The sequence below is a fragment of the Oncorhynchus masou genome, chromosome 26 (assembly GCF_036934945.1).
Source record: "Oncorhynchus masou masou isolate Uvic2021 chromosome 26, UVic_Omas_1.1, whole genome shotgun sequence".
NCBI classification, from domain to species: Eukaryota; Metazoa; Chordata; class Actinopteri; order Salmoniformes; family Salmonidae; genus Oncorhynchus; species Oncorhynchus masou.
Genome location: NC_088237.1, coordinates 18,966,240 through 18,991,929, shown reverse-complemented (window position 1 = coordinate 18,991,929; position 25,690 = coordinate 18,966,240). Strand labels below are relative to the sequence as shown.

The 25,690-nt window shown below is 44.3% G+C and overlaps 1 protein-coding gene and 1 pseudogene across 6 annotated transcripts; one reads left to right on the top strand and one right to left on the bottom strand.

The window, feature by feature from the left end:
- Positions 1-289: 289 nt before the first annotated feature.
- On the top strand, positions 290-4,572 carry LOC135515113 (tyrosine 3-monooxygenase-like; annotated as a pseudogene).
- Positions 4,573-14,495: 9,923 nt separating this feature from the next.
- Positions 14,496-25,597, bottom strand: LOC135514961 (nucleoporin Nup37-like). 6 transcript variants are annotated; one of them, XM_064938719.1, is made up of 9 exons: positions 25,336-25,399; positions 23,049-23,264; positions 22,722-22,845; positions 21,676-22,486; positions 20,082-20,210; positions 19,772-19,866; positions 15,518-15,698; positions 14,889-14,982; positions 14,496-14,742 (listed from the first exon to the last, which is right to left on the bottom strand). In XM_064938719.1, the coding sequence occupies exons 6-9, from the start codon at positions 19,785-19,787 to the stop codon at positions 14,614-14,616; spliced, it is 420 nt and encodes a 139-aa protein (XP_064794791.1). In that variant the 5' UTR covers positions 19,788-19,866; positions 20,082-20,210; positions 21,676-22,486; positions 22,722-22,845; positions 23,049-23,264; positions 25,336-25,399; the 3' UTR covers positions 14,496-14,613. The 6 variants fall into 6 exon arrangements, 5 of the variants coding, with proteins under 5 accessions (XP_064794791.1, XP_064794790.1, XP_064794789.1 ...); XM_064938718.1 differs by lacking the exon at positions 25,336-25,399 and adding an exon at positions 25,423-25,597 and having other exon boundaries at positions 19,772-20,210; XM_064938717.1 differs by having other exon boundaries at positions 19,772-20,210.
- Between the last annotated feature and the right edge of the window lie 93 nt (positions 25,598-25,690).

Here is a 25,690-nt window from a genome sequence, read left to right as displayed (position 1 = left end):
GTGCTTTCATCGGATCATTTTTTATTCCATTAAAAGGTGATTGACTGTTATGACGCATAACACCTCAAACTCAGACGTGTGGATTTGCATAACTCGTTTCCATAAAGAATTATGTGAGCACTGGGATATAAACCTGTCTCTCTGCTGATGGCACAGATTCAAAAACTGCTGTGCCTCGGCGAGTCTTAGTATCCGGGAATAGGCCTATATAGACTATTCGATCAAACAAATCATAGCAACTCTGCAATATTATTTTTAAAACAGTCTACGACAAATCGACAGAAGTTCAATGAAGACGGAGAGTGTGGTGCAAAACATTCCGTTCGTCGGCAGAAAGCGAAGTCTGATCGAAGATGCCCGGAAAGAGCGCGCCAGCTGTTCCTCGTCCCCTGGCCCATCGCGGGGCGGTGAAAACGTTGTGTTTGAGGAAAAGGAAGGAACCGTGACACTGAACAGTCTTTTCGCATTCAGCCATGAGAAGAATGCAGGGTTCTTTAAAACTGGCAAAGTCTTTGAGGTAAGGAAATCATGTTCATCATTAGATAGGAGTTGCAGATGGAGCTTCAATAAATCAGGTCTACCGCATCGAATCAAGTTGATAACATATAAATGTGTTTGCTTATATATGATATGCATGTCTTTACCATGCATTCAGAGGTTTGAAGCCAAGCTTCTGCATATTGAGAACCGGCAAGGGAGGAAGTCTAAGAACAGTGGCTGTGATGATCTGGAGTTCTTTATGAGGTGTGAAGTGCACATCTCGGTCACAGACATCTTCATCAACTCACTCAAGAGAGTCGCCGACGACGTACGCACCACCCCAGAGGAAAAGGGTTATAATAACATTTGAATGAAACAATGATCATACGTTTCTAATAATAATAACGTTTTTCTTATTTTAATTACATTTATTATCGTTTAGAATAAAATAACTAATCATTTAAATTGTGTGAAATAATTATGCTCTGACATATTTTCCTGTTTCCTTGTTTTAGTTCCCTAGTTCCCAAGAAAGATCAGAGATCTGGATAAATGCAACCTGTTGATAACGAATTATGACCCAGATATGCACCAGGATCATCCAGTTAGTGTATATGTTTACCTTAGCAATATTGCTAGGCTTCCATTTATATGGCATTGATACAATACTTGTATAATTCATTGAATTGTTAGCAATAATACTCAACTATCAAAAAGGATAACAAACTAAAAATGTCATGGCTAACTAAATGTTATGATTCCTTTTACAGGGATTCAGTGATCCAGAATACAGAAAAAGAAGGTGCTTCATTGCTGAACTTGCAGCGAATTACAAACAGTAAATTGATACCTTCATTTTCACATTTCAAAAAAGGATATTCCATGGAGTCAGTCGCTCTTAGGTGCCAGCACTGCATCATTGGACCAAAGGCATGCCATTGTAGAAATGCATTCGTAAAGGAATGACTGATGTATTGATGCATCCATCTCTGTTCCACAGGGGGGAACCATTACCCAGAGTGGAGTACACACCAGAGGAGGTGGCCACATGGTGGGAACAACAGCTGATGTATAGTATACTGGAGATGGACATCATACCGTGATACTAGACTTCTTTCATAATGATAATAGTCTACAGTCAATATACAGTGCCTTGCGAAAGTATTCGGCCCCCTTGAACTTTGCGACCTTTTGCCACATTTCAGGCTTCAAACATAAAGATATAAAACTGTATTTTTTTGTGAAGAATCAACAACAAGTGGGACACAATCATGAAGTGGAACGACATTTATTGGATATTTCAAACTTTTTTAACAAATCAAAAACTGAAAAATTGGGCGTGCAAAATTATTCAGCCCCCTTAAGTTAATACTTTGTAGCGCCACCTTTTGCTGCGATTACAGCTGTAAGTCACTTGGGGTATGTCTCTATCAGTTTTGCACATCGAGAGACTGAATTTTTTTTCCCCATTCTTCCTTGCAAAACAGCTTGAGCTCAGTGAGGTTGGATGGAGAGCATTTGTGAACAGCAGTTTTCAGTTCTTTCCACAGATTCTCGATTGGATTCAGGTCTGGACTTTGACTTGGCCATTCTAACACCTGGATATGTTTATTTTTGAACCATTCCATTGTAGATTTTGCTTTATGTTTTTGATCATTGTCTTGTTGGAAGACAAATCTCCGTCCCAGTCTCAGGTCTTTTGCAGACTCCACCAGGTTTTCTTCCAGAATGGTCCTGTATTTGGCTCCATCCATCTTCCCATCAATTTTAACCATCTTCCCTGTCCCTGCTGAAGAAAAGCAGGCCCAAACCATGATGCTGCCACCACCATGTTTGACAGTGGGGATGGGTGATGAGTTGTGTTGCTTTTACGCCAAACGTAATGTTTTGCATTGTTGCCAAAAAGTTCAATTTTGGTTTCATCTGACCAGAGCACCTTCTTCCACATGTTTAGTGTGTCTCCCAGGTGGCTTGTGGCAAACTTTAAACAAATAGTTTTATGGATATCTTTAAGAAATGGCTTTCTTCTTGCCACTCTTCCATAAAGGCCAGATTTGTGCAATATACGACTGATTGTTGTCCTATGGACAGAGTCTCCCACCTCAGCTGTAGATCTCTGCAGTTCATCCAGAGTGATCATGGGCCTCTTGGCTGCATCTCTGATCAGTCTTCTCCTTGTATGAGCTGAAAGTTTAGAGGGACGGCCAGGTCTTGGTAGATTTGCAGTGGTCTGATACTCCTTCCATTTCAATATTATCGCTTGCACAGTGCTCCTTGGGATGTTTAAAGCTTGGGAAATCTTTTTGTATCCAAATCCGGCTTTAAACTTCTTCACAACAGTATCTCGAACCTGCCTGGTGTGTTCCTTGTTCTTCATGATGCTCTCTGCGCTTTTAATGGACCTCTGAGACTATCACAGTGCAGGTGCATTTATACGGAGACTTGATTACACACAGGTGGATTGTATTTATCATCATTAGTCATTTAGGTCAACATTGGATCATTCAGAGATCCTCACTGAACTTCTGGAGAGAGTTTGCTGCACTGAAAGTAAAGGGGCTGAATAATTTTACACGCCCAATTTTTCAGTTTTTGATTTGTTAAAAAAGTTTGAAATATCCAATAAATGTCGTTCCACTTCATGATTGTGTCCCACTTGTTGTTGATTCTTCACAAAAAAAATACAGTTTTATATCTTTATGTTTGAAGCCTGAAATGTGGCAAAAGGTCTCAAAGTTCAAGGGGGCCGAATACTTTCGCAAGGCACTGTACCTGTGGAGTTGGAATGACAGTGTTCTAATGACTCTGCTGCTGCTGTCATTTAACAGGAGAGAGGTGTACCAGACCCTGAGGACCATCTACCCTGACCTGGCATGCAGACAGTTCCTGGGTGGGCTGCAGCAGCTGGAGAGGGAGTGTGGCTACGGAGAGGACAGTATCCCCCAGCTCCGGGAGGTCTCTGCCTTCCTCAGAGGTGAGGCCCAGCAGCCTATCTCTGCCTGAGGGACAGAGCAATAGCAGCACTATGCCCAGCTTCAAGGAATAGAATAAACACGGACAGAGGCAAATCCAGCATGCACATGACTTTCCATTGAATGACTAATCCTGGTCAATGATGCAGTGCGCACCTTATAGATTGATTGTGCCTCTTTATTTTCATGTAGATTGCTTGCAACAGTAATAACAACATTGGGGATTGTTCTCATATTGCAGAAACACCATGTATGAACATCAGCATCCATGCTGTGAATATGTCTCTGACAGTGGTACCTTGCACTGTGTTCTTGTTTGTCCAGAGAAGACAGGCTTCCAGCTGTGTCCGGTTGCAGGGCTACTCTCCGCCAGAGACTTCCTAGCTAGCCTGGCCTTCAGAGTGTTCCAGTGTACCTAGTACATCCGCCGCAGGAAATTGGCCTTACCTCAATGGGAGCGTCAGATGAGGATATTGAGACTCTCAACCGTAAGAGCTGACCTTTGAGCTTTCATTTAAAAATAAGCAGTTACCAATCAGATGTAAAACATAGGGGTTTTTGCTCCCATCTAGTGGAAATATAAAATACTGACCAATCTGATAATTTGACTAATGGGTGAAATGGAGCCTTATCATTTCTTCATCACTTGTTGTCATTCCTCCGACAGTTGTACTGGTTCACGGTGGAGTTTGGACTGTGTACGCAGAATGGAACTGTGAAGGCATATGGTGCCGGCCTCCTGTCCTCATATGGAGAACTCATTGTGAGTAGTATTTTACATTGGTACTCTGTAGAATTGTACTGATAGAGGGGACTAATTCCTAATTTATTATCTCTGTTTTTATAGAACATGCCACTAATAATTTCTGAAGGAGTCTAAAACAATAACTAATCACTTATTTCCATCTTTCAGTATGCTCTCTCTAACAAACCTGAGTACAAGCCAGTCAACCCAGAGGAGACAGCAATCCAGCCTTACCAGGACCAGACTGTCTACTTTGTCTCAGAAAGCTTTGAGGAGTTGATCTTGTCGCTCCTGGACACGGTGTTGCAGGGGTTTTGGAGAGGAGCCAGTGGGAACCTCAGGGGATCTGAGGACACAGAAGCAATCAGAGACTGAAAGCAGCTGTTTAGGAGTTACTCGTAATTAGTATATTACGTTTTGTAATATTTTAAGGTAATCTGAATGAGCAGAGTATGGATGGACATAGAGCAGGGATGGGCAACTTCAGTCCTCCGGGGCTGGACTGGTGTCACACTTTTACCCCATCCCAAGCACAAACAGCTGAGTCAAATTGCATTCTGAACTGAAGATCATGGTTAGTTGATTATTGGAGTCAGGTGTGTTAGCTAACACATCATTATGAGAGAGATGAGATGACGTGAGGAGACACTCGGAGTCCATACTTGCGAACATTTCAATTTAACCCATAAGAGTTTAAGCCCCGTCTAAATCGGGGGAGGATGTACTACTAATCTACAGTTGGTCCAATGGTGTTTATATTTGCGTACTATTGTTTGCACAGATGAACGTGGCACCTTTAGGCGTTTGGAAATTGCTCCCAAGGATGTACCAGACTTGTGGGGGTTTATTTTTATTTCCCCATGTCAAGCAAAGAGGCACTGAGTTTGAAGGTAGGCCTTGAATTACATCCACAGGTACACCTCCAATTGACTCAAATGATGTCAATTAGCCTATCAGAAGCTTCTAAAGCCAAGAAAAAATTTTCAGGAATTTTCCAATCTGTTTTGAGGCACAGTCAACTTAGTGTATGTAAACTTCTGACCCACTGGAATTGTGATACAGTGAATTATAAGTGAAATAATTTGTCTGTAAAAAAATGACTTGTGTCATGCACAAAGTAGATGTCCTAACCGAATGGCCAAAACTATAGTTTGTTAACAAGAAATTTGTGGAGTGGTTGAAAAAAGAGTTTTAATGACTCCAACATAAGTGTATGTAAACTTCCGACTTCACCACGCAGCCGTCATACGGCTCAGGAAGGAGACGCGTTCTGTCTCCTAGAACGTACTTTGGTGCGAAAAGTGCAAATCAATCCCAGAACAACAGCAAAGGACCTTGTGAAGATGCTGGAGGAAACAGGTACAAAAGTGTCTATATCCACAGTAAAACAAGTTCTATATCCACATAACCTGAAAGGCTGCTCAGCAAGGCAAGGAAGAAGTCACTGCTCCAAAACCACTACAAAAAAAGTCAGACTATGGTTTGCAACTGCACATGGGGACAAAGATCGTTATTTTTGGAGAAATTACCTCTGGTCTGATGAAACAAAATTAGAAATGTTTGGCCATAATGACCAGTGTTATGTTTGGAGGGAAAAGGGGGAGGCTTGCAAGCCGGAGAACACTATCCCAACCATAAAGCACGGGGGTGGCAGCATCATGTTGTGGGGGTGCTTTGCTGCAGGAGGGACTGGTGCACTTCACAAAAGAGATGGCATCATGAGGAGGAAAATTAAGTGGATATATTGAAGCAACATCTCAATACATCAATCAGGAATTTAAACATAGATAATCTTTGGAGCGAGTTGAAAGTTTGTGTTGCCCAGCAACAGCCCCAAAACATCACTGCTCTAAAGGAGATCTGCATGGAGGAATGGGCCAAAATACCAGCAACAGTGTGTGAAAACCTTGTGAAGACTTACAGAAAACGTTTGACCTCTGTCATTGCCAACAAAGGGTATATAACAAAGTATTGATAAACTTTTGTTATTGACCACCATATTTTCCACCATAATTTGCAAATAAATTCATTAAAAATCCTACAATGTGATTTTTCTGGATTTTTTTTCCCTCATTTTGTCTGTCACAGTTGAAGTGTACATATGATGAAAATGACAGGCCTCTCTCATCTTTTTAAGTTGGAGAACTTGCACAATTGGTGGCTGACTAAATACTTTTTTGCCCCACTGTATATCAGTACACTCATAACTTAAGCGTTACGGAATTTCTTTTATTTGATCAAATAAACCCCAGTAGCAAATAAGCTACTCTTTTTTTGTTGACCAAATTCGACACTCATTGACTTCCATACAAAAACTCCTTGCTTGGGTGGGTGAAACAATGGAAAAAAAATGTCACCTGCTGAAGGGAGACAGATTTTCCGCAGAGTTGGGCCTCTCTCTTCCTGTAGGTTTAAATTATCCCTCTTTTGGCCAGGGTTGACCTCTTTTAAGAAATGCCATTGGTTGGTGGATATAAAGTTTAAGATCTTTGATACACTGATGAAGAATTTGTGCCAGGATATAAGTGCCATCTTTTGAGGTTAGCATAGGGCTAATGTGTTCCATGTTATCTGATGAGACCAGCTACAATTGTGATGGCACCGTTTTAGTTGCTCTTAACCAACCATGCTATTTTGTTTGTTTTTCCCATTGTTTGTAACTTATTTTGTACATAATGTTGCTTCTACCATCTCTTATGACTGAAAAGAGCTCTGGACAACAGAACAGTGATTACGCACCTCGAATTGGACAAATATTTTTTCTTTAATGAGTCGGACGGGAAGGATATACTCCAACCACTCAAACAGGCCCTCATCCCCATCATTTGCTGGAGAAAGAAACTGAGATTTTGCGTAAAGAGATCGGGGTGCCTTGTGAGGATCAGGCGACGAGAGGCTAATCTGCCTTTGCCATCAGTACTGTTAGCTAACATTCAATTGTTGGAAAATAAATGTGACGTACTGAAAGCACCACCAGGACATTAAAAACTGCAATATCTTATGTTTCACCTCAGTCGTGGCTGAATGACAACATTAATAACATACAGCTTGCAGGTTATACACTATCGTCAGGACAGGACAGTAGCGTCTGGTAAGACACGGGGCGGGGGCCTATGCATATTTGTAAACAACAGCTGGTGCACGATATCTAAAGAAGTCTCAAGGTGTTGCTCGCCTGAGGTAGAGTATCTCACGATAAGCTGTTGACCACACTATCTACCTAGAGTTTAACTGTATTTTTCGTAGCGGTCTACATACCACCACAGACCAATGCTGACAGTAAAACCGCACTTGATGAGCTGTATACCTCCATAAGCAAACAGGAAAACGCTCATCCAGAGGCGGCGGTCCTATTGGCCGGGGACTTTGATGCAGGGAAACTTAAGTCAGTTTTACCTCATTTCTATCAGCATGCTCAATGTGCAACCAGAGGGGAAGAAAACTCTAGACCACCTTTACTCCACACACAGAGACACGTATAAAGCTCTCCCTCGCCCCCCATTTGACAAATCTGACCATAATTCTATCCTGATTCCTGCTTACAAGCAAAAATTAAAGCAGGAAGCACCAGTGACTCGGTCTATAACAAAGTGGTCAGATGCTAAACTACATGACTGTTTTGCTAGTACAGACTGGAACATGTTCCGGGATTCTTCCAATGGCATTGAGGAATACACCACATCAGTCACTGGCTTTATCAATAAGTGCGTCAAGGACGTCGTCCCCACAGTGACTGTATGTACATACCCCAACCAGAAGCCATGGATTACAGGCAACATTCGCTCTGAGCTAAAGGGTAGAGCTGCCGCTTTCAAGGAGCAGGACTCTAACCTGGAAGCTTATAAGAAATCCCACTATGCCCTCCGACGAACCATCAAACAAGCAAACCATAAATACAGGACTAAGATCGAATCGTACTACATGTACTCCGATGTGGCAGGGCTTGCAGACTATTACAGACTACAAAGGGAAACACAGCCGAGAGCTGCCCAGTGACACAAGCCTACCAGATGAGCTAAATAACTTCTATGCTCACTTCGAGGCAAGTAACACAAACATGCATGAGAGCATCAGCTGTTCCGCATGACTGTGTGATCACGCTCTGCGCAGTCGATGTGACGAAGTCCTTTAAATAGGTCAACATTCACAAAGCCGCAGGGCCAGATGGATTACCAGGACGTGTACTCTGAGCATGCGCTGACCAACTGGAAAGTCTCTTCACTGACATTTTCAACCTCTCCCTGACCGATTCTGTCATACCTACATGTTTCAAGCAGACCACCATAGTCTCTGTGACCTAGAACACTAAGGTAACCTGCCTAAACGACTACCAACCTGTAGCACTCACATCTGTAGCCATGAAATGCTTCAAAAGGCTAGTCATGGCTCACATCAACACCACTCCAACATCATCATTAAGTTTGCCGATGACACAACAGCGGAAGGCCTGATCATGGACAACGACGAGACGGCCTATAGGGAGGGGGTCAGAGACCTGACCATGTGGTGCAATGCCGACAGCCTATCCCTCAAAGCGATCAAGACAAAGGAGATGATTGTGGACTACAGGAAAAGGAGGACAGAGCATGCCTCCATTCTCATCGACAGGGCTGTAGTGGAGCAGGTTGAGAGCTTCAAGTACCTTGGCGTCCACATAACCAACAAACTAACATGATCCAAGCTCACCAAGACAGTCGTGAAGAGGCCACGACAAAACCTATTCCACCTCAGGAGACTGAAAGGATTTGACATGGGTCCTCAGATCCTCAAAAGGTTCTATAGCTGCACCATCGAGAGCATGCTGACTGGTTGCATCACTGCCTGGACCTCTACCAGGCGGTGTCAGAGGGAGGCCCTAAAAATGGTCAAAGACAGCAACCACCCTAGTCATAGACTGTTCTCTCTGCTACTGCACGGCAAGCGGTACCGGAGCACCAAGTCTCGGTCCAAGAGGCTTCAAACAGCTTCTACACCCAAGCCATAAGACTCCTGAACATCAAGTCAAATGGCTACCCAGACTATTTGCATTGCCCCCCCCCCCCCCCCCCACGACTTGCCGTTGCCCCGGCACATTGACTCTGTACTGGTACCCCCTGTATATATCCCCGCTATTGTTATTTACTGCTGCTCTTTAATTATTTGTTACTCTTAGCTCTTACTTTTTTGGGGATATTTTCTTAAAACGGCATTGTTGTTTAAGGGTCTGTAAGTAAGCATTTCAATGTAAGGTTTACACCTGTTGTATTCCACACGTGACAAATAAAATGTTATTTTATTTTGAATTTAGCTTTCTGTCACATGCAAGTAAATCTCAGATTTGAATTGGCTGATACGCATTTGGTGCCAGAGAAACGGTTTAAAATGAAATGGTTTTGCTTATTCGCAAATATGGACCCAATGTTTTGAAACCTCATTGTTCTACCTACTCGTCGTCCATCAAACGGCCCTTCTCTGTCCGGTACGACCCATTCACCTGCAGCCTGGAGGTTCTGGACCAGCCCAGTAAGATCCAGCATACCCTAGGCCAGATGAGAGACGACCTGAAGATACTCCACAGTGCCCTAGATAAACTGAGCTGAGGGCCTCAAGACTGAGCCAGAGACTCAGGGAGTGAAACTGATACATACCTCTGGAGAGGTGGGAAGGGAACGCCATTTTGGGTCTTTAAAGGTGCAATCTGTAATTTCTCTGTGTGGCCATGGGGCCAAATGCACAAACAATCAATGCTCAAAATACAGTAGTTCCATTTAAGACAATCAGTTGAATAGCCAGCTCTTCAATCCTGCAGGGCTAATACTTGCATTATTATTATTATTATGGTGTTTCTTTTTTAGAGACTAAACTAGATTTTGCCTTTAAATGGATGGATGTGAAATGCTGTGTATATATTTATTCAACTGAAAAACACAATTTCTATTTCTTTGCAAGATGAATTAATATTTCCTTGTTGGGCGTATGTATTGATATGTACAGTCATGTTATAAATGTATTGTGAGGAGAATGTACAAAGTAATAAATATTTATTTTTTCAGTCCAATCACAAAGGACATGAAAGAGAGAGAGACACACATGGGGGTAGGAAATGTACAGGGTAAATATTTCAGAGAATGTTTATCTAAGTAGAGAGATTATAGAGAAAAACTTTAGAATGCATGTGTAATATAGTGACAATGGAGGGAGATCAAGGAAAGAGACAAGAAAGTATCCGAAGTCTGTGTATTTGCGTTTGGGAGAGCGAGCGAGCGAGCAAGAGAGAGGGAACATGAACGAGAACGTCAAAGAGGGTGGGAGTACTACAATATAAGCCCATGTGCCACTGCCTCCCATTCCATACCAACTGTTTCCATTTAGAAAATTCTTGGAACCCATTTGTCTTCACATGTTATTTAGTAAAGGGAAGGAGCTAATTATGAATGATTGAAATATTATGTTTCCTCAGCTGGCTACTGTCAGATCCAGCACTGAGGCCCAGTGGATCTGAAGCTGGACACACAGACATCACAGTGTAACACTACACGGTCAGTAGGGCTTCACAATGGGCATGATAAACTCCTCTCTCTGCCTCTCTGCCTGTGGGTTCAACGGGTGATAGAGGCCTTGTTTCTGTATCAGTGACAATGTGTCTGCAACAGAGTTCACCCATATACATTTTTAAAGCCAGAACGCAAATCGGTTCATAGATCTACCCAGACTCTAAAACACCATGAAGTACACAGTGGCTGTGAAAGCCTCCGACCACCTAGAGTGGGAGGCCTTCCTGTTCAATTATTCCAGTGTAAATCAAACATGGTTCACCTTACCCACAGAGAAACTCAACCTCTCTGGTGGAGAGAAAATGGTGCACAGATCCGAAGATTGATCTACTATACCGCTCGATTTGAGTGCAGCGGTGCACACATCCACATCCTTACCCCAAATTTGGACACTTAATAATCTTGCGTATCTCAGCTTACATCCAGCACAGCTTGAATCCAACCTCACCCCAGAAAAAAAACGACCACTGAGATCCAAATCTGCTGAGGCCCCCAAACACAAAAGGGGTTGCCATGACGATAAGATATCCACTATTGGTTCCAAGCAAAATTATTGTGCCTCACATACTAACCACAAATCCCTCAATGATGTACAGTATCGTCCTGCCTTCAGAACTTAAGTGTTTCCTAATGTCATGGACCATCGTTACCTTGGCGCACTAGCCTCCTCAGACTCAAAATGATGGGTCATTGGATTCACAGAGTCCTCCCTGAAGACATAGATGAAGCACAGATCATGGACTGTCTTTCGCATTCATAAACAAAAAAATGCTGCTAAATCCAATGATTACACTTGAAATTAAATGATGACCAAAATTATCAAATTTACATTTTGTGTAACCCACTGTACCGAGTGCTCTAATTATTTATCGTAGTCACATTTAGTCTGTATTGTAATGCTTTGCAGCCTTTTCTCTCAACTGCCCTCATCCAGATCAACACATTTCCACTTCAGGCTGGTTTTACATCATGTAGACCTAAGAAAATCCCCAGGAGATTAAAGGAAAGTATTTTTTTTACCTCAAAGAAAACCTCTAATCTCTTCCTTTGTTTTCTCTCCTCTAATACTGCTCATTATTAGCATTTGTTCTCTTTTTCTCGAGCCCCTGGCTTCGCATGTGTGGGTTGGGGCGGAATTAGCTGAAGGCCTCATCTTGTCTGAAGTGGTGGAGGGGATTACAAAGAGAGAGGTGGAGAGTTCACACCTGTCTGATCTCTCTTTGATTCCTCTCTGCGTTCGTTATTACATTACAACTGGAGATTAAGCTGGAAGCCAAGTCGGCCTAGTAACCAGGAAAGCCTTCCTGGCCTATGAGAAATAGCTCCGTCATGGTTATTCTACTGTTCAACTTCAAACCAAGGATCTTCTTGTTCAAACAAAAAAAATAAGAGGTTAGGGGTTATGAGAATGACCTAATATGGATACTTTAATACTACAAGCTTCAAACTCAGTTTACACTTGATTTAACTTGCCAAAAATGCCATGGTATGTCAAAGAAGGTAACAAAGCAGTCACCGAAATCCAAGATCTAGGGCAGCAACAGTACTAGGTCTGGGATTAATGGCAATTCTCTTGGTTGTCCCGGGAGGGTCCTCTTCAGACAGACAACTATCCCAACAAATCACAAGGCAGACACATCGAAAACAACATTTGCAGGCAAAACTTTTGCTGTGGTTTTAGTGAAGGTAGTTGATGCAAACTAGCCACTAGCAAAAATGCCCTCATTAAAAATAACCTCTGTGATCTCTGTCCTACCAGCTACTATGTGTCCAGGGGATGTTTACGATAGGGCAAGAAGCATATAAGGCAGTGACTTAAAAAAGCTGGATGTACCAACGCCGCCCTTTCCTCTATGCCAAACTGACGTTGTATACATACCGTACCTCTCTGATTTAGAGGGGTTGGGTTAAATGCGGAAGACACATTGCAGTTGAATGCATTCAGTTGTACAACTGACTTTGTATCCCCCCCTTTCCTTTCCAGACGTGTTAAGATGGATCATTGGTACATTGTGGGAGGCAAGCCGTCTGTCCAGAACAGGGATGGGCAACGCCAGTCATCGGGGACCTGATTGGTGTCACTTTTGCCCCAGCCCTAGCTAACACACCTGACTCCAATCATCAACTAATTGTGATTTTCAGTTTAGAACGCAATTAGTTTAATCACCTGTGTTTTCTAGGGATGGGGAAAAAGTTGGACCTCTCTCTGGCCCCCGATTACTGGAGTTGCCCATCCCTGGTCTAGAGACAAGTAACAGAGGTTGGAGCTCTAACCACCAGGTGGAGGTCTTGAGTCACTTTGATTCTGGGAGACACTATTGATTGAGAGATTCATGACTCACATTTCTCACAAAAATCTCCTTGCACTTTGCAATTCTAATTCACCCTATGAGGATATTATAGCCTTTGGAAAATGTTCAACGGTGTGTGCATAGAGAGGTTGCGGCGTCTTGCTCGCCGACATTGATTTCTCTGTGTTTCACGTAGCCATTCCAGCACCACTTGGGTCCAACACTGCAAACGTACGGCACCGACCGACCACATTGGACTTGTTCAAACAAAGAGTCGACCAGGAGAGTGGTAGCATGTTATGATTGTGGATGGTGGTTAGTGCGTAAGCTCCAAGAAACATACAGGCCTGTCTAGCGGGATTGAAAGAGTGGAGGTCTCACCTCCCCTATACCTGCCTTACTCTGTCGTGCAGCAACACCGGTGCACAATAAAACCTACTGTTTCACCCCTTACACATACATTAATGGAGTAAAATAAACTGTTCTGTGTTACTCCCTGTAGACACACACAACTCCATCCAAAGGCCTGGGCCCTCGGACTAAAAAACGTCCATCTGTGGAAACAAGTGATTAGCTGTCACTAAAAATGATTCATGATCAAATTGAATGCGTGCCCTCTTGAAGTTCTAATGCAGTAAGTAAGTGCTATTCTCGTACATGGGCCATCCAATAAGATACAATGAGCCCTTGTTTCTAATGGAGGACTCTGCGTCTGTTGGCGTATGGTCCGATGTCTCCCATGCGCCATCTCAGCATCACTGATCGTCCCCACCCACTAGGACGATGAGATTTGTGGCTCTCGTGTTCTTTCTCTTTCGCTTCGTTCTCCCTCTTCTCTGGAGACAAATCACTCATCCCCTCTGCCAGCCAGGAGTATCTGACCTGAAAAGACCTATACTTCCAGTTTCCTGCACTTCTCTTACAAAACCTTTTTCCTCTCTCTTTAGTTTCCTGCCCTTAATCTGTCGAAATCTCAGGGATAACCCAATAGAAGGAGCAGGCTGCCTGCATTAGGCCTTCCCCCTCCCAGGCCTCACTCTGCAGGTGAAATAGGACCTACAGGGGTGGGGACAGCTGTGTGTGTGTGTGTGTGTGTGTGAGACAGCGATTATGTGTATGGGTGAGTGTGTGTCTGTTTTACAGAGAGTGAGCACCTGTAGAGGGATTGTGATGTTGACCAGTAGAGTGCTGGCAGTAGAGTGCTGGCAGCATTGAGCGCACACATTCCTGTGACCTGCAGCTCACCCTGAGGCGCTTGGCAGAACATCATAACAAACTAGCACTGATACAAAACTTCTGAGAAAGACAGAACCAGCCCGCTTTTCACAGAAGCCAAGTTCCACCTTTCTGTTTGTCTGGGTATGACAGTGTGTCTGTTTGTCTGGGCGGTCAGTTGTCGAACTCTAAAATAAACATCAAAAGTCCAGGATATGTCTAAACTTTAAATTCAGAACTCAAAGCAAACAAAAACATGGACAATTAAATACTTTATTGAAAAATGATGAAAATAGAAATATCCGACCACACCTCGGGTCAAACAGTTTCAATGTACATTTGCATTACTTCTAATACGTCCATAGGAAGTGACTGCATTACATTTCTGTCATCCAAAAAGAGAGCTTTCGGTCACCGCCAATGACACAGAGTGGGAGGGACCTCTGCCAGTTTAGACCTGCCCCCACCGTGGCTGATCCAATCATCACAGGCTGCAACAACACCACCTTATAAACACAAGAAACCAGGTCCAGGAAGCACGTTATGTTATCCTTAATTCCAACACTCTTACTGAACATTATTCCCATACTTTTATTGCTCAGAAACTGACACACTGTGTAAATGCAAACAGCCAAACACACAGCTCACTGACCTGCGGGTGACCAAGGTGATGCACTAGTAACTGACTGCTGATCTTGCCTGGACATCCTGTCGTGGAGAAGAGATTCTCATTGACCCGAGACCACCTGGAAGACCATGACACCCGTGGTTACAGTAATTGCCATCACCATTATCACCATCATCACCACAGCCATTATCATGGACGTCGTCTGCAGCAGCGGTATCAGCCGGACAACCACAACATGCATCACAATACTCTGAAGGTCAGACGAATTGGAAGCATTCAGGATCCTTGGGACATTCCTACCCTAAACCCTTACCTTAACCATTTAACATAGCAATTTCAATGTGGGAGGGACATCCCAATGATACCAGATAGAAATGACCTTGGAAGCATGGACAAAGCAGTTATCTGAAGTTTCCTGCTCGTTCTACATGGGCAGGCCTCTTCTCTTGTGGGTAACTACAAACAGACAAATAACTATTAACAAAACCCATGCCTTCATACGGTAGTGTTACACAGTATGTAACTGAGGTGATGGGTAACCTTGTCCGAGACATTAAGACTTGTGTTAGCTCTTGGGGCTAACAAAGTATTTTGGCGTGCTAGAGACCCGGTTTCAAACCCAGTCGGTCACAAGCATCTGTCCTGCCACTCACCTGGAGCGGGTAATATCCCAGATGACCCAGACGCTGCCCGTCACCTCGCCCACCTTGATGGTGTTGGCGAGGCACCAGTCGGCCGACATGAGTGGCGACTGGCCGCAATCCAGAGAAAGAATGGCTTGCTGGATAACCAGGTCATAGAAGCGGATCGTCCCTTCTTCTCGGCCACCATCAGCTATACAGAGGATCAAGGTTTAGTATGGCGAGATCTTTTCACTCTCACACTAGATCTTTTCACTCCCACACTAGATCTTTTCACTCCCACACTAGATCTTTTCACTCCCACACTAGATCTTTTCACTCTCACACTAGATCTTTTCACTCCCACACTAGATCTTTTCACTCTCACACTATAACTTTTCACTCTCACTAATTATTTAAACTCTCATTATGAAACTGGAATGCACTGTTACTGAGAGGCCATCTGGCATGAAAGGGAGAGGGGGTGTGCTCAGGGGAAATGAACCGTTTAAGAACTGTAAGAAAATTATTCTCCTGTCCTCAACTACCCGTTTAGAAAACAACCTCAGACAGGAAGTCTGCGATTCAAACAAACAACCCGGTCCGAAGCTTCAGATGAAACAGGTCCTGTCAAAAATGAGAAATTATCAAGTCCAAAAAAACAAAATTAATAAGCACTCAATTAGCTGTGCTGGAGTGGGACGCGCGGCAATGCTAAAAATAGCTTCCGGAGTCCAGCCACCCCCTGTGTGGGGAGAGGAGATGACGCGCAGCACAGCTCAAGCAGACGCCTTGGTGCTGACAGCACACAAAACAAAGGATTACACACGCTAATGGCAGCTAAAAATATGAAAAACAACAAAGACATCATGGCTGGCTGGCTGGCTGTTTTTGTCTCACAGGATCCATGTCAAAAAAGTTACAAGCTTCCATCCAAACCCATCTTTCCCCAGGCGTCTGTGAGACTCTCTTCGGGAATGTACTCTAATGAGTGAGCAGCACACACCAGGCCTGTAGTGATGCCAGTGTTTTTATGAAAGCACGTAATGCCTGTGTGTAATTTATCTAACTTCTGTCAGTTGTCCAAGAGATGCGCACACAGAGCCTCACTAGCACTGCCCTTCTTTCAGGGAAAAGGGATCTTGGTTGTAATCTCCCCCTTGAGCTGTGAAGACAGGCGGGCGGGGCCATGCGCTGACGAGCGAGAAGGCCGAGGACAAGGCAAACGTGCGCCCGGATGTAATATATCATTTGGAGAGGACAGGCTGCTCCCGAGACCAGGATCTACTCTTCAACCACATTTGAGAGCCCTCCTCAGCGAATACAAGGCCTCGTATCTAACAGAACATTCCCCTGAACCAGGGAGGAATAAACTTGCAAGTGGTTAAAAAATGTTTTTTAAAGGACTGTATGGTTGGGACTGATGTGAATGCGTTGACTGATGAGGTCATGCAGAAGACATCTAATAAAGACCCAAAGCCTGTCTAAATGTCAAACATGTTGGAGAGATGTCTGCAGAGTCGCGGTGGAGAGGATATGATTTTGCCCCATCCCAGATGAAGACCTCATTAAACAAACAACTTTTCCTGTGTCTTCCCTGCAGGGGATAAAACATTTCTCCATGAGAGCTTTTGCTTCTTGACACAACACAGAAGTCAGAATGGCAGACCCTCCTCCATAGAGCATGAGCGAGGTTGGAAACCTCAGACCACAGCAGACAAACAAGCATAAACCCTCTCTTCTCAGACCACTCGCCAAGCAGAGTTCAATCGCACGCTACGCCGCATCCGGCCAAGTTGTGGTCCACCACTTTGCCCTTCAAATGGGGAAAGATTCTTATTTAAAAAATGTTTCAATGTAATCCTTGCTGAACAAGGTGAAAGGGGGCAAGAAACAAGACGGAGACCACCACTGACAAAGCGCTGTGTAACTGCATAACACTACAGCTGACGTGACATCAAGCAATAACACTGGGCTTCGTGTACAATAGAGTTGAAAGGCGAGACTGCATTTGAAATCTGTGTGTAGATGTGAGTGAGACAACAGCAGCCGCACCTTTTCATTTTGGTCAACGGTTTCCAAATGGGTGGAGGAAATGGGAAACGTAGTGTGCACCGTGTGAACTACATTATGAGAGTGTGCAGGGTAAATAACCTTGGTGACTCTCGGCAGAACGAGGGTTAAGAAAGACAAACAGTAATCACACCTCAGAGCCTCACAGGGGAGTCCAGGCAGAGGAGCACAGCACGCCGCCCTCCTCTCCTCAAAACCACACCAACATCCATCTTGATCAGACCTGCTCAAGTGTCTTGAACAATAACATGTTCTTTAGCAGACATTTGGACTGTTGAAATAATTATCTCGGCCATTAGTCATTTTTATTGGATCGGTTTGCTCCTCTCGCTAGAGTTGATGATGGGATCCCGTAGCACGGAGCAAAAAAAGCTTGAGAACATGAGAAGAAAAGGAGAAACGAGGAGATGAAAGACTGGGATGTTGTAGAGTGGACATGGACATACTAACTGACAGATAGCATGACTGACGGGCTAGAGTGGGGAGAAAGGCTCAAACTGTTGTGATAACGCCTCAGAAATACTTCCCAAAAGGATGACACACAGAGTAGATCACACACACACAGAGTAGATCTCGCACATCAAATAGTTGCAGCAGGTGTCTCTGTTCAAGCCCCTTGAGTAAGCTGTATTCTGCTGATCCATGTCAACACGAAACCAGAGCTGGCTGAAGTGAGGAATCCATCTCACACAACAGAAACATACCTACTGCAAATCCAACTGGAAGCTATGAGACACAATGGGAGCCGAGCCCAGAGAGGTTGGGACCTCTGGCAGACACTCTGACCTCAGTGGGAGGCTGTGACCTCCTTCTAGCTGCTACAGGTGGCCTCTCCGGCTGGAGTAGAGTTCCCACGCAGGAAAGGACAGGGCTGACAAAGAACAAAGCAGAGTTATGGTAGGACAACTTGCCAAGTGTACGAACACGCACGCAAGTAGAGAAGCCGGTCCACTGTTCTTTTCTCTCACCCTATCAGGGGTCTCAGTTTGTGTGGGCTGCCTGGAAGGCCCCTCTCCTGTTAACTTGATCTTTCCCTAGTTCCACCCCACTCTTTCTCCTGCGTCCCATATTTTCTCAACGTGACAGAATTTAAATCTTTCTGCAGATGGAGCCGAGAGAGCGTACCCCTGTTTTCTCTGGCCAGACCATTATAGAGGGAGGCTGAGGGAGAATTGTTCGCTGATGTTTCTCGCAGTAGCAGAGCTTCATCACCAGCCCTAGCGGAGGCCTCTCTCTCCCCACAGCCCTCATCCTAACCAACACTTTAGAGCATTTAGGCAGGCCGGAAGGAGATTGAGGAGATAATTCAACCATGGCCTGTATTTGATGACTGGAAGTGTAACCGCGAGCTTCAGGCTCCTGAAATTATGAGTTTATGAATAGAAGCAGATGTTTCAGGTGTGTTTCTCATCCAGGGAGCTTTGGGTTTAAAGATGGATATGAGGGACGTGCTCTTTCAGGCTCTAGCGGAGAGAAACGTAGGGGCCAGTCATTCATTTCTAAGCTGCTAACTTGATTAAACGTTCTCCCCCATCAATCACTGGTCAAACAATAAGAGCTCACATTGTGTGGGAAGGAGCAAAGAGGGAGTAGGATTTGGGCCAGGCTTTCGCCCTGTCTAGACCCTAGCAACAACCCTAGTTACTAAGGTAACAGGAGGTCCCCTCAGGTTCAGTGGAGGCTGCTGAGGGGAGAACGGCCCATAATAATGGCCAGAACGGAGCAAATGGAATGGAAAACACCTGGAAACCATGGATTTGATACCATTCCACTGATTCTGCTCCAGTCATTACCATGAGCTCGCTCTCCCAAATTAAGGTACCACCAACCTCCTGTGCCCAGGTTACCCCTTTGGCTAACGACACACTCTTTCCTTCCTTGCTCCACTACCTAGCTACTGATTGATAGGCCACATTGGGGTACCTTGTTAAGAGTCAACCCTAAGGAGGGGAACAACCTCCACCAGTACCGCAGCTAATTGGATTTCCATATTTAACCAATTACTTTAAAAAGCTGGAGAAGCGGCTGTGTGCTTACGCACGGCAACACCGGGGTGTGTTGTGCTAAGCATTGGGTTTCATTTTGGAAACACAGTCAGGACGTTCTGCACCATTAACAGAGAACAGAACACAGATCCAAGAGCTGGGGGAAGACACACTCTCACACACTCATATTATTCTTGCTGAATGAGACCGGGAGGAGGTTCGGACTGACCTGCATGTATGGTCATCGCTGACCGAAGCCATTTGTTTCCCCTCCGTGGGTTCAAACACTAAGTGGTTGATGTAGCTGGTGTGACCCTCCATCACCTAGACAACCACACATACATCGCCACAGAAGATACAATTAACAAAACGCTGCATTTGGTGCGAGCCTCCCATAGACTGTATGACAGTTCCCTGGCTCCTTGTGTGCGCTGGGTTCTTGATTAGGCTAATATAAAAGCCATTCACTAAGTGCCTACTGTCAGTGTGCTATATACAAATGGTTTGTTTTAAAGAAACCAGAAGCCAACTGAACTGACAGGTGCAGTAGTTGCAGTGGGATCTTGTCGTGAGGGCAGGGGCACCAGTACTCTACTTTGACTTCATGTTGTTTCTGAAGATCAGAAGTCAACAGCCTCACTTTTCGGTCTGCTGCAGCAGTGCAAAATCTGGTGGGAAAGACGGAGAGAGAGAGAAAAACATAAACAAAGAAAGAGAACATCAAAACAGAGCCCATCCTACTATAAGACATGCGTACACACACACTCGGGCACACGTACATGTCTATGCGTGTGTCTGACTGCACTGCAGCCCGGGCTGACATCTTTGGATGTGTGTGTGTGTGTGTGTGGTAAAGACTTGGACATGGATCAATGGAAACACTGCCAGGGAGATTCTAATTGCGAAGATAAACATGGAGAAAAACAAAAGATTCCTCACGCCATCTGAGCATTTCTAACACCTGGGAGATGACTTTGCCTCTAATCAGTCGTAGTATATACCAGCGCCTGCAATTACTTACACAATTACACTAACTCACTTATGACAAGAAAAACACACATATCGCAAGCAAAACACACATATTTCAAGAAAAACAGACGCATTTTCACACATTTGCAGTCGCAGGAACAGACGGATTTGGCATAATGTCACGATACACAGCCAGAATATTCCCCCAAGCAACTGGTACAGGTGATTATACCAACAACTGATACATAGCCTAGTAGTCAGTGAATTGTGGAGGGCATTTCACCCTTCTTTCAACTCAATTTCTAGGCATTGCCAAAGATTTATCATCAAACCTCTAATTCAATACATACTTCACAGTCTTGCAATATGAACTAGCTATCTAGATTTAGCCTACACTGCAGGACTATTATCAATGAAAGAACAGGTGCCAAGTGGGAGAACATTTCTTCATGAGACAATCTTCAAAGACTTGTCAATGTCACAGGGTTGACTAATGACTGGGTCTGTTTTGGCCCTGAGCTGATTGATGCTGGGGAAGTGTTCCTGACATTTCCCCAGAATCTACCAGGAGGTTGCTGACTGGACCTCACATGGCTGGCCTGGTAGAATCTGGGAGCCTCCCAGCGTAAGCCCCCTACCCCCCCTCCTCCTAGCACCCTTGCCGGCCCCTGCCTCAGGCACGCCCGTGAGAACACTGCTTTTCCTGGAAGGCATAACTACGTGCAAAACTAGGAGGGACGAAACTTGAGAGGGGAAGCCATCAGTGCAATAACACGTGCGCACGTCACACGCCAGCCCCCAGGGCCCTGCAGACTTAACCACGAAAGGTCAGGAAGTATCACTGCCTTTCCCTTTCAATTAAAGCAACTTGGAAACATCTCCTGCGGGATTACAACATTCCCATCCACCATTCCAATTAAGAGGAAAACCTTGCTTTCTATGTAATAACGTTCAACATCCTTTTTAAAAAATCAAACCACACCTGAAATAACTGGGTTGGTATTCCACCACTACAGTGGGCCACAGACAAGAATACAGCTGGGTCAAGACTACTGAGGGTTTCATACCACTGACTGACACAGAGTTGGTGTAGATGGATGATCCAGAGACATATTTAGGTAAATATATGGCTCTGGGATAAGCAGGTGGTCCAGCCATACATACCTACACGTTCCCGACGTTCACAAGACACGGGCCTCAATGTTCTTAGAATTTCTAAGCAAACAGCTGGAGGCAGGGCTTTCTCCTATGGAGCTCCATTGTTATGGAATGGTCTGCTGATCCATATGAGAGATGCAGAAACGGTCTCAACCTTTCAGTCTTTACTGAATACTCATCTCTTCAGTAGGTCCTACGATTGAGTGTAGTCTGAAACCAGGGGTGCGAAAGTGAACAGCAACGCATTGGAGTGATGAACCACCCTTGCTGTCTCTACCTGGCCAGCTCCCCTCTCTCCACCGGGATTCTCTCCACTGACCCTATTATGGGGGTGAGTATGGCTTGCTAGTGCTCTCCCATGTCGTTAGTTGGAGGGGTGCATCACGTCTTGCCAGGCTCGTTTCGCTATACTTGACATGAGTGGGTTGAGTCACTGATGTTATCTTCCTGTCTGGTCTTGTGCCCCCTCGGGCTCGTGTGGTGGGGGAGAACTTTGCGGGCTATACCCCGCCTTGTCTCAGGGTAGTAAGTTGGTGGTCTGTTGATATCCATCTGATGGTGTGGAGGCTGTGCTTTGGCAAAGTGGGTGGCCCTGTCTGGGGGTATCGTGGGACAGGGCCACAGTGTCTCCCGACCCCTCCGTCTCAGTCCCAATATCTATGCTGCAACAGTCTAGGGTGGGTCTGTCCTATCTGATGTTTTTCTTCTGTCTTATTGGAGTCCTGTGTGGTCTTAAGTATCCCTCTCGCCCTCTCCTGCTTGCTTGCTCGCTCTTTGGGGTTTTAGGCTGGGTTTCTGTATAAGACCTTTGTGACATCTGTTGATATAAAAATGGCTTTATAAATACATTTTACATAGAGAGATTAAGAAAGAAAAACAGTAGTGCAGCTTCAACTCACAGCGGTGGCTGGTCCAAATAACTAACCACGTCATCAGTCTGCACCATGATGAGCTGAATCAGATGTTACTTACTGCGGGGCACTCCAGGACCAGACACCCTGATGTAAAGACAGAAGACAGCTGTAAGAACTAAAAGGTTTAAGGTAGGCTACCTGATGAGTTGGGTCAGCTTGTCCAGCCGAGACTCAGGGCTCCATGCGAGGCAATCCATACATAACGCATGATGGAAAACACGCAGTGTGGTGAATTCAACCCCTCTACCTCCATGTCCTCCTCCTGCTCAAACAGTGGTTAACGTCACACATACAGCAGTGGTTTACATCACACATGGCACCAAAACACTGGCTCATTTCCTTGTGTCCCCTATCCATGCCTCCTCAGAGAGGAACCTTGGGAGGATCTTCTCTTCTCGTGCCTTTTGAGAAGGGAGGCTAGAAAAGAGGACATGAGGAAGAGGAATCTGGCAGGCTACCACTCACCTGGAAGCGGCAGGTGCCTACAACCACATATTGGCTTCCTCAATACGCCAAGAGGGACGCAACTGAGCCACTGTCAAAGGGGCTAAACTCCACCACATGGATGTAGTTGTCACAGGGCACTGTGTAGCTGGCTCCTCGACCTGAGTCCTCCATGCTAAATGTATTTTTGGTGATGTTCATGTCTGGTGTATTTACTCTTTGGTTTGACTTTACCACCTGCATCAGGATTGAAGAGGGATAAATATATAAAAAAAGAGAGGATATTAGATTATTAGAACTTCCTTATACAGAAATGGCATATCTGTACTGAAAGCCAAAAATAATACTTCCGTATGCACACTCAAGCAAGAGAAAGCTTACATGCTACAGTACTGGGCTATCTCGTTGAGGGGGATTCATATAGCCTAAAACCTGAACATGAATTAACATGTCTTTCTGTGGTAGTCACTGAGGAAATTACTGTAGGGAGTGACAATAAGATAATCATGAGATCAGAACTTTCCTAAATGCAAAACCAGTCATATAGATCCCTTGCTACAAATCGACTCGGAGGGAGATATACCAGAAACACAGACTTCTCCAGTTTTTCTAGGAAGGGTGCGGTGAAACACCCATGTGGGTCAGTGGGTTGTTTAGATGGAAGCTTTTTAAATGTGTGAAGGTCATAGGTGACAGCTGTCACAGTGATCACTTAATGGGACATCATTCTTGTTGTTGTACTGACATCATGTAGGCTGTAGGTTCCCAAACCTTTTCACTCAGGCCCCGCTTCCAGCATTGGGCAACAACCCACGTCCATTTCTATGGGCACAAGCACTGTTCACACCCCTCTTGTTGGCAGAGAGAAAATGTTGCTGTTTTAAAGCTAATTTTCTTGCAAATCTATACACTGTCATGTCTAATGTGTATTCATGTGATATGAATGACTCAAACATTACAACAATATCTATGTGCTAAAAAACATTAGCTGACATGGGCTAGTTGATCTGGACATTTCTGACAAGTTATAAATAGGTATGCAATGATTGACATGACAAGAGGGAAACTGATTATGCACTATCCCAGAGTTTGAGAACCACTGAGCTATTGGACTCCAAAGGTTAACAGCAAGGGGGATCCACCAATTGAGGGCAACAGAACACTATTTCACCACAAATGATCATTCAGTCTCAAGTGTTATTGATTGCAGTCTTAAAGGGGCAATGTGCAGTTTGAACAAATCAGCACCACTGATTTGGTAAACTGCTGCGGGATGGTGCTTGAGAAATGAAACCACTCAAATTCATGGACATAGCTATGGATGCAAGTATTGACCATCTATGACAGGGGTAGGAAACCTTTGTCCTAGAATGTCACATGCACTTCATGTTTTTTGATTAACTGACCTGGAAGACCAGCTGTTGAATTTAGGCAATCACTGAACTGATCAATTAACTAAGTAACTAACTCAGTGTGGTGCCAAGTTGGGACAAAATCCTACAGTACCTGTGGCACTCCAGGAACAGGGTTACCTACCCCTGATCTATATCAAAAGTATTGCATTAATCATATTGAAAGCTATACAGTGTTTGCAAACAAAAGGAATAAAAACAAGTTTACATGTCGGGTTATGATGGGTATGACAGTTGAATTAGGCTCATGAGGCATCTACGAGTTACATTCAATAATCAATGGGTATCCTACATAATGTAATGATTGTAGCAACCTCAGATTGTCCATTTAAGTAGGCTAGCTAATTACTCTAGTTATCGTACTGGCGACTTAAGTTTGCTCCAAAATGTTTTAGATAAACCCGTATCTCTGGAGGTAAATTAGGGCTGGATAGGCATGAACAAGTGTACGTTACACATAGAAGCCAGGCATCTAGTGAGTAGGTTAGGGTCAAGGAAGCATGTGCTGGCTATTGCTAGCTCAACAGTGCACAAACGGTCAGTACTGTAGATAGAATAATTAGTCTAACTAGCTCTCGACCTCTTTCCTATCTTCTTTGTAACCACCAGAAAGTTGGTAGCTTTGGCTTCAGGACAAGCTCTGATAAAATTGTGAAATGCTAGGTAACTAGCATCCCCCCCACCCACTGTTGTACAAGCTAGCTTGCAATATAGCAGCGCTTGCTAATGATTAACGTTTAAACATGACGCTAGCTAGCTGATAGACAGTTCATGTTAGCCAGCGAAACTACCCAAACGCTAGCAGCCTACAACACACTACAGCGATTAAAAGTGATGACAGCCTTTGGCAAGATAATACAATATATTTTAAAAAAAAACCTCATTCATAACCATACCTATGCGTGCATTTTAGCTACAACTTCTGCCACAAAAAATATAAAAAATGCATTTGTTCCCAAGTTGATGTCCGTGTTGGAACGTACCATGCCATTTTATTCTTCAATTCTAGGGGGACCATACTGAGATTAAAAACGCAATGGTGTAGCACTTTGACACGTTACACACTATTGCTATATTAAAAACAAGTTATAAAATAATAATGAATAAACGTTCTCACACGAAACATAGTCAGATATGCTAAAACAATGTTCGGTTCCGTGATAAAGAACCACAGACAGCGGTTGAAACAACATAGGCGTGGTTAAATGATGACACAGAATCTGATTGGTCAGAGTAGTTATTAGCAGGATT

Bases quoted from the DNA above. Each gene is read 5' to 3' on its own strand.
- LOC135514961 (XM_064938718.1), bottom strand. The intron at 14,983-15,517 runs GTGAGTGGCAGG...ATGGTCTTCCAG, and splicing joins TGGGATATTACCCGCTCCAG to GTGGTCTCGGGTCAATGAGA. The intron at 14,743-14,888 runs GTCAGTGAGCTG...TGTGTTTATAAG, and splicing joins ATCACCTTGGTCACCCGCAG to GTGGTGTTGTTGCAGCCTGT.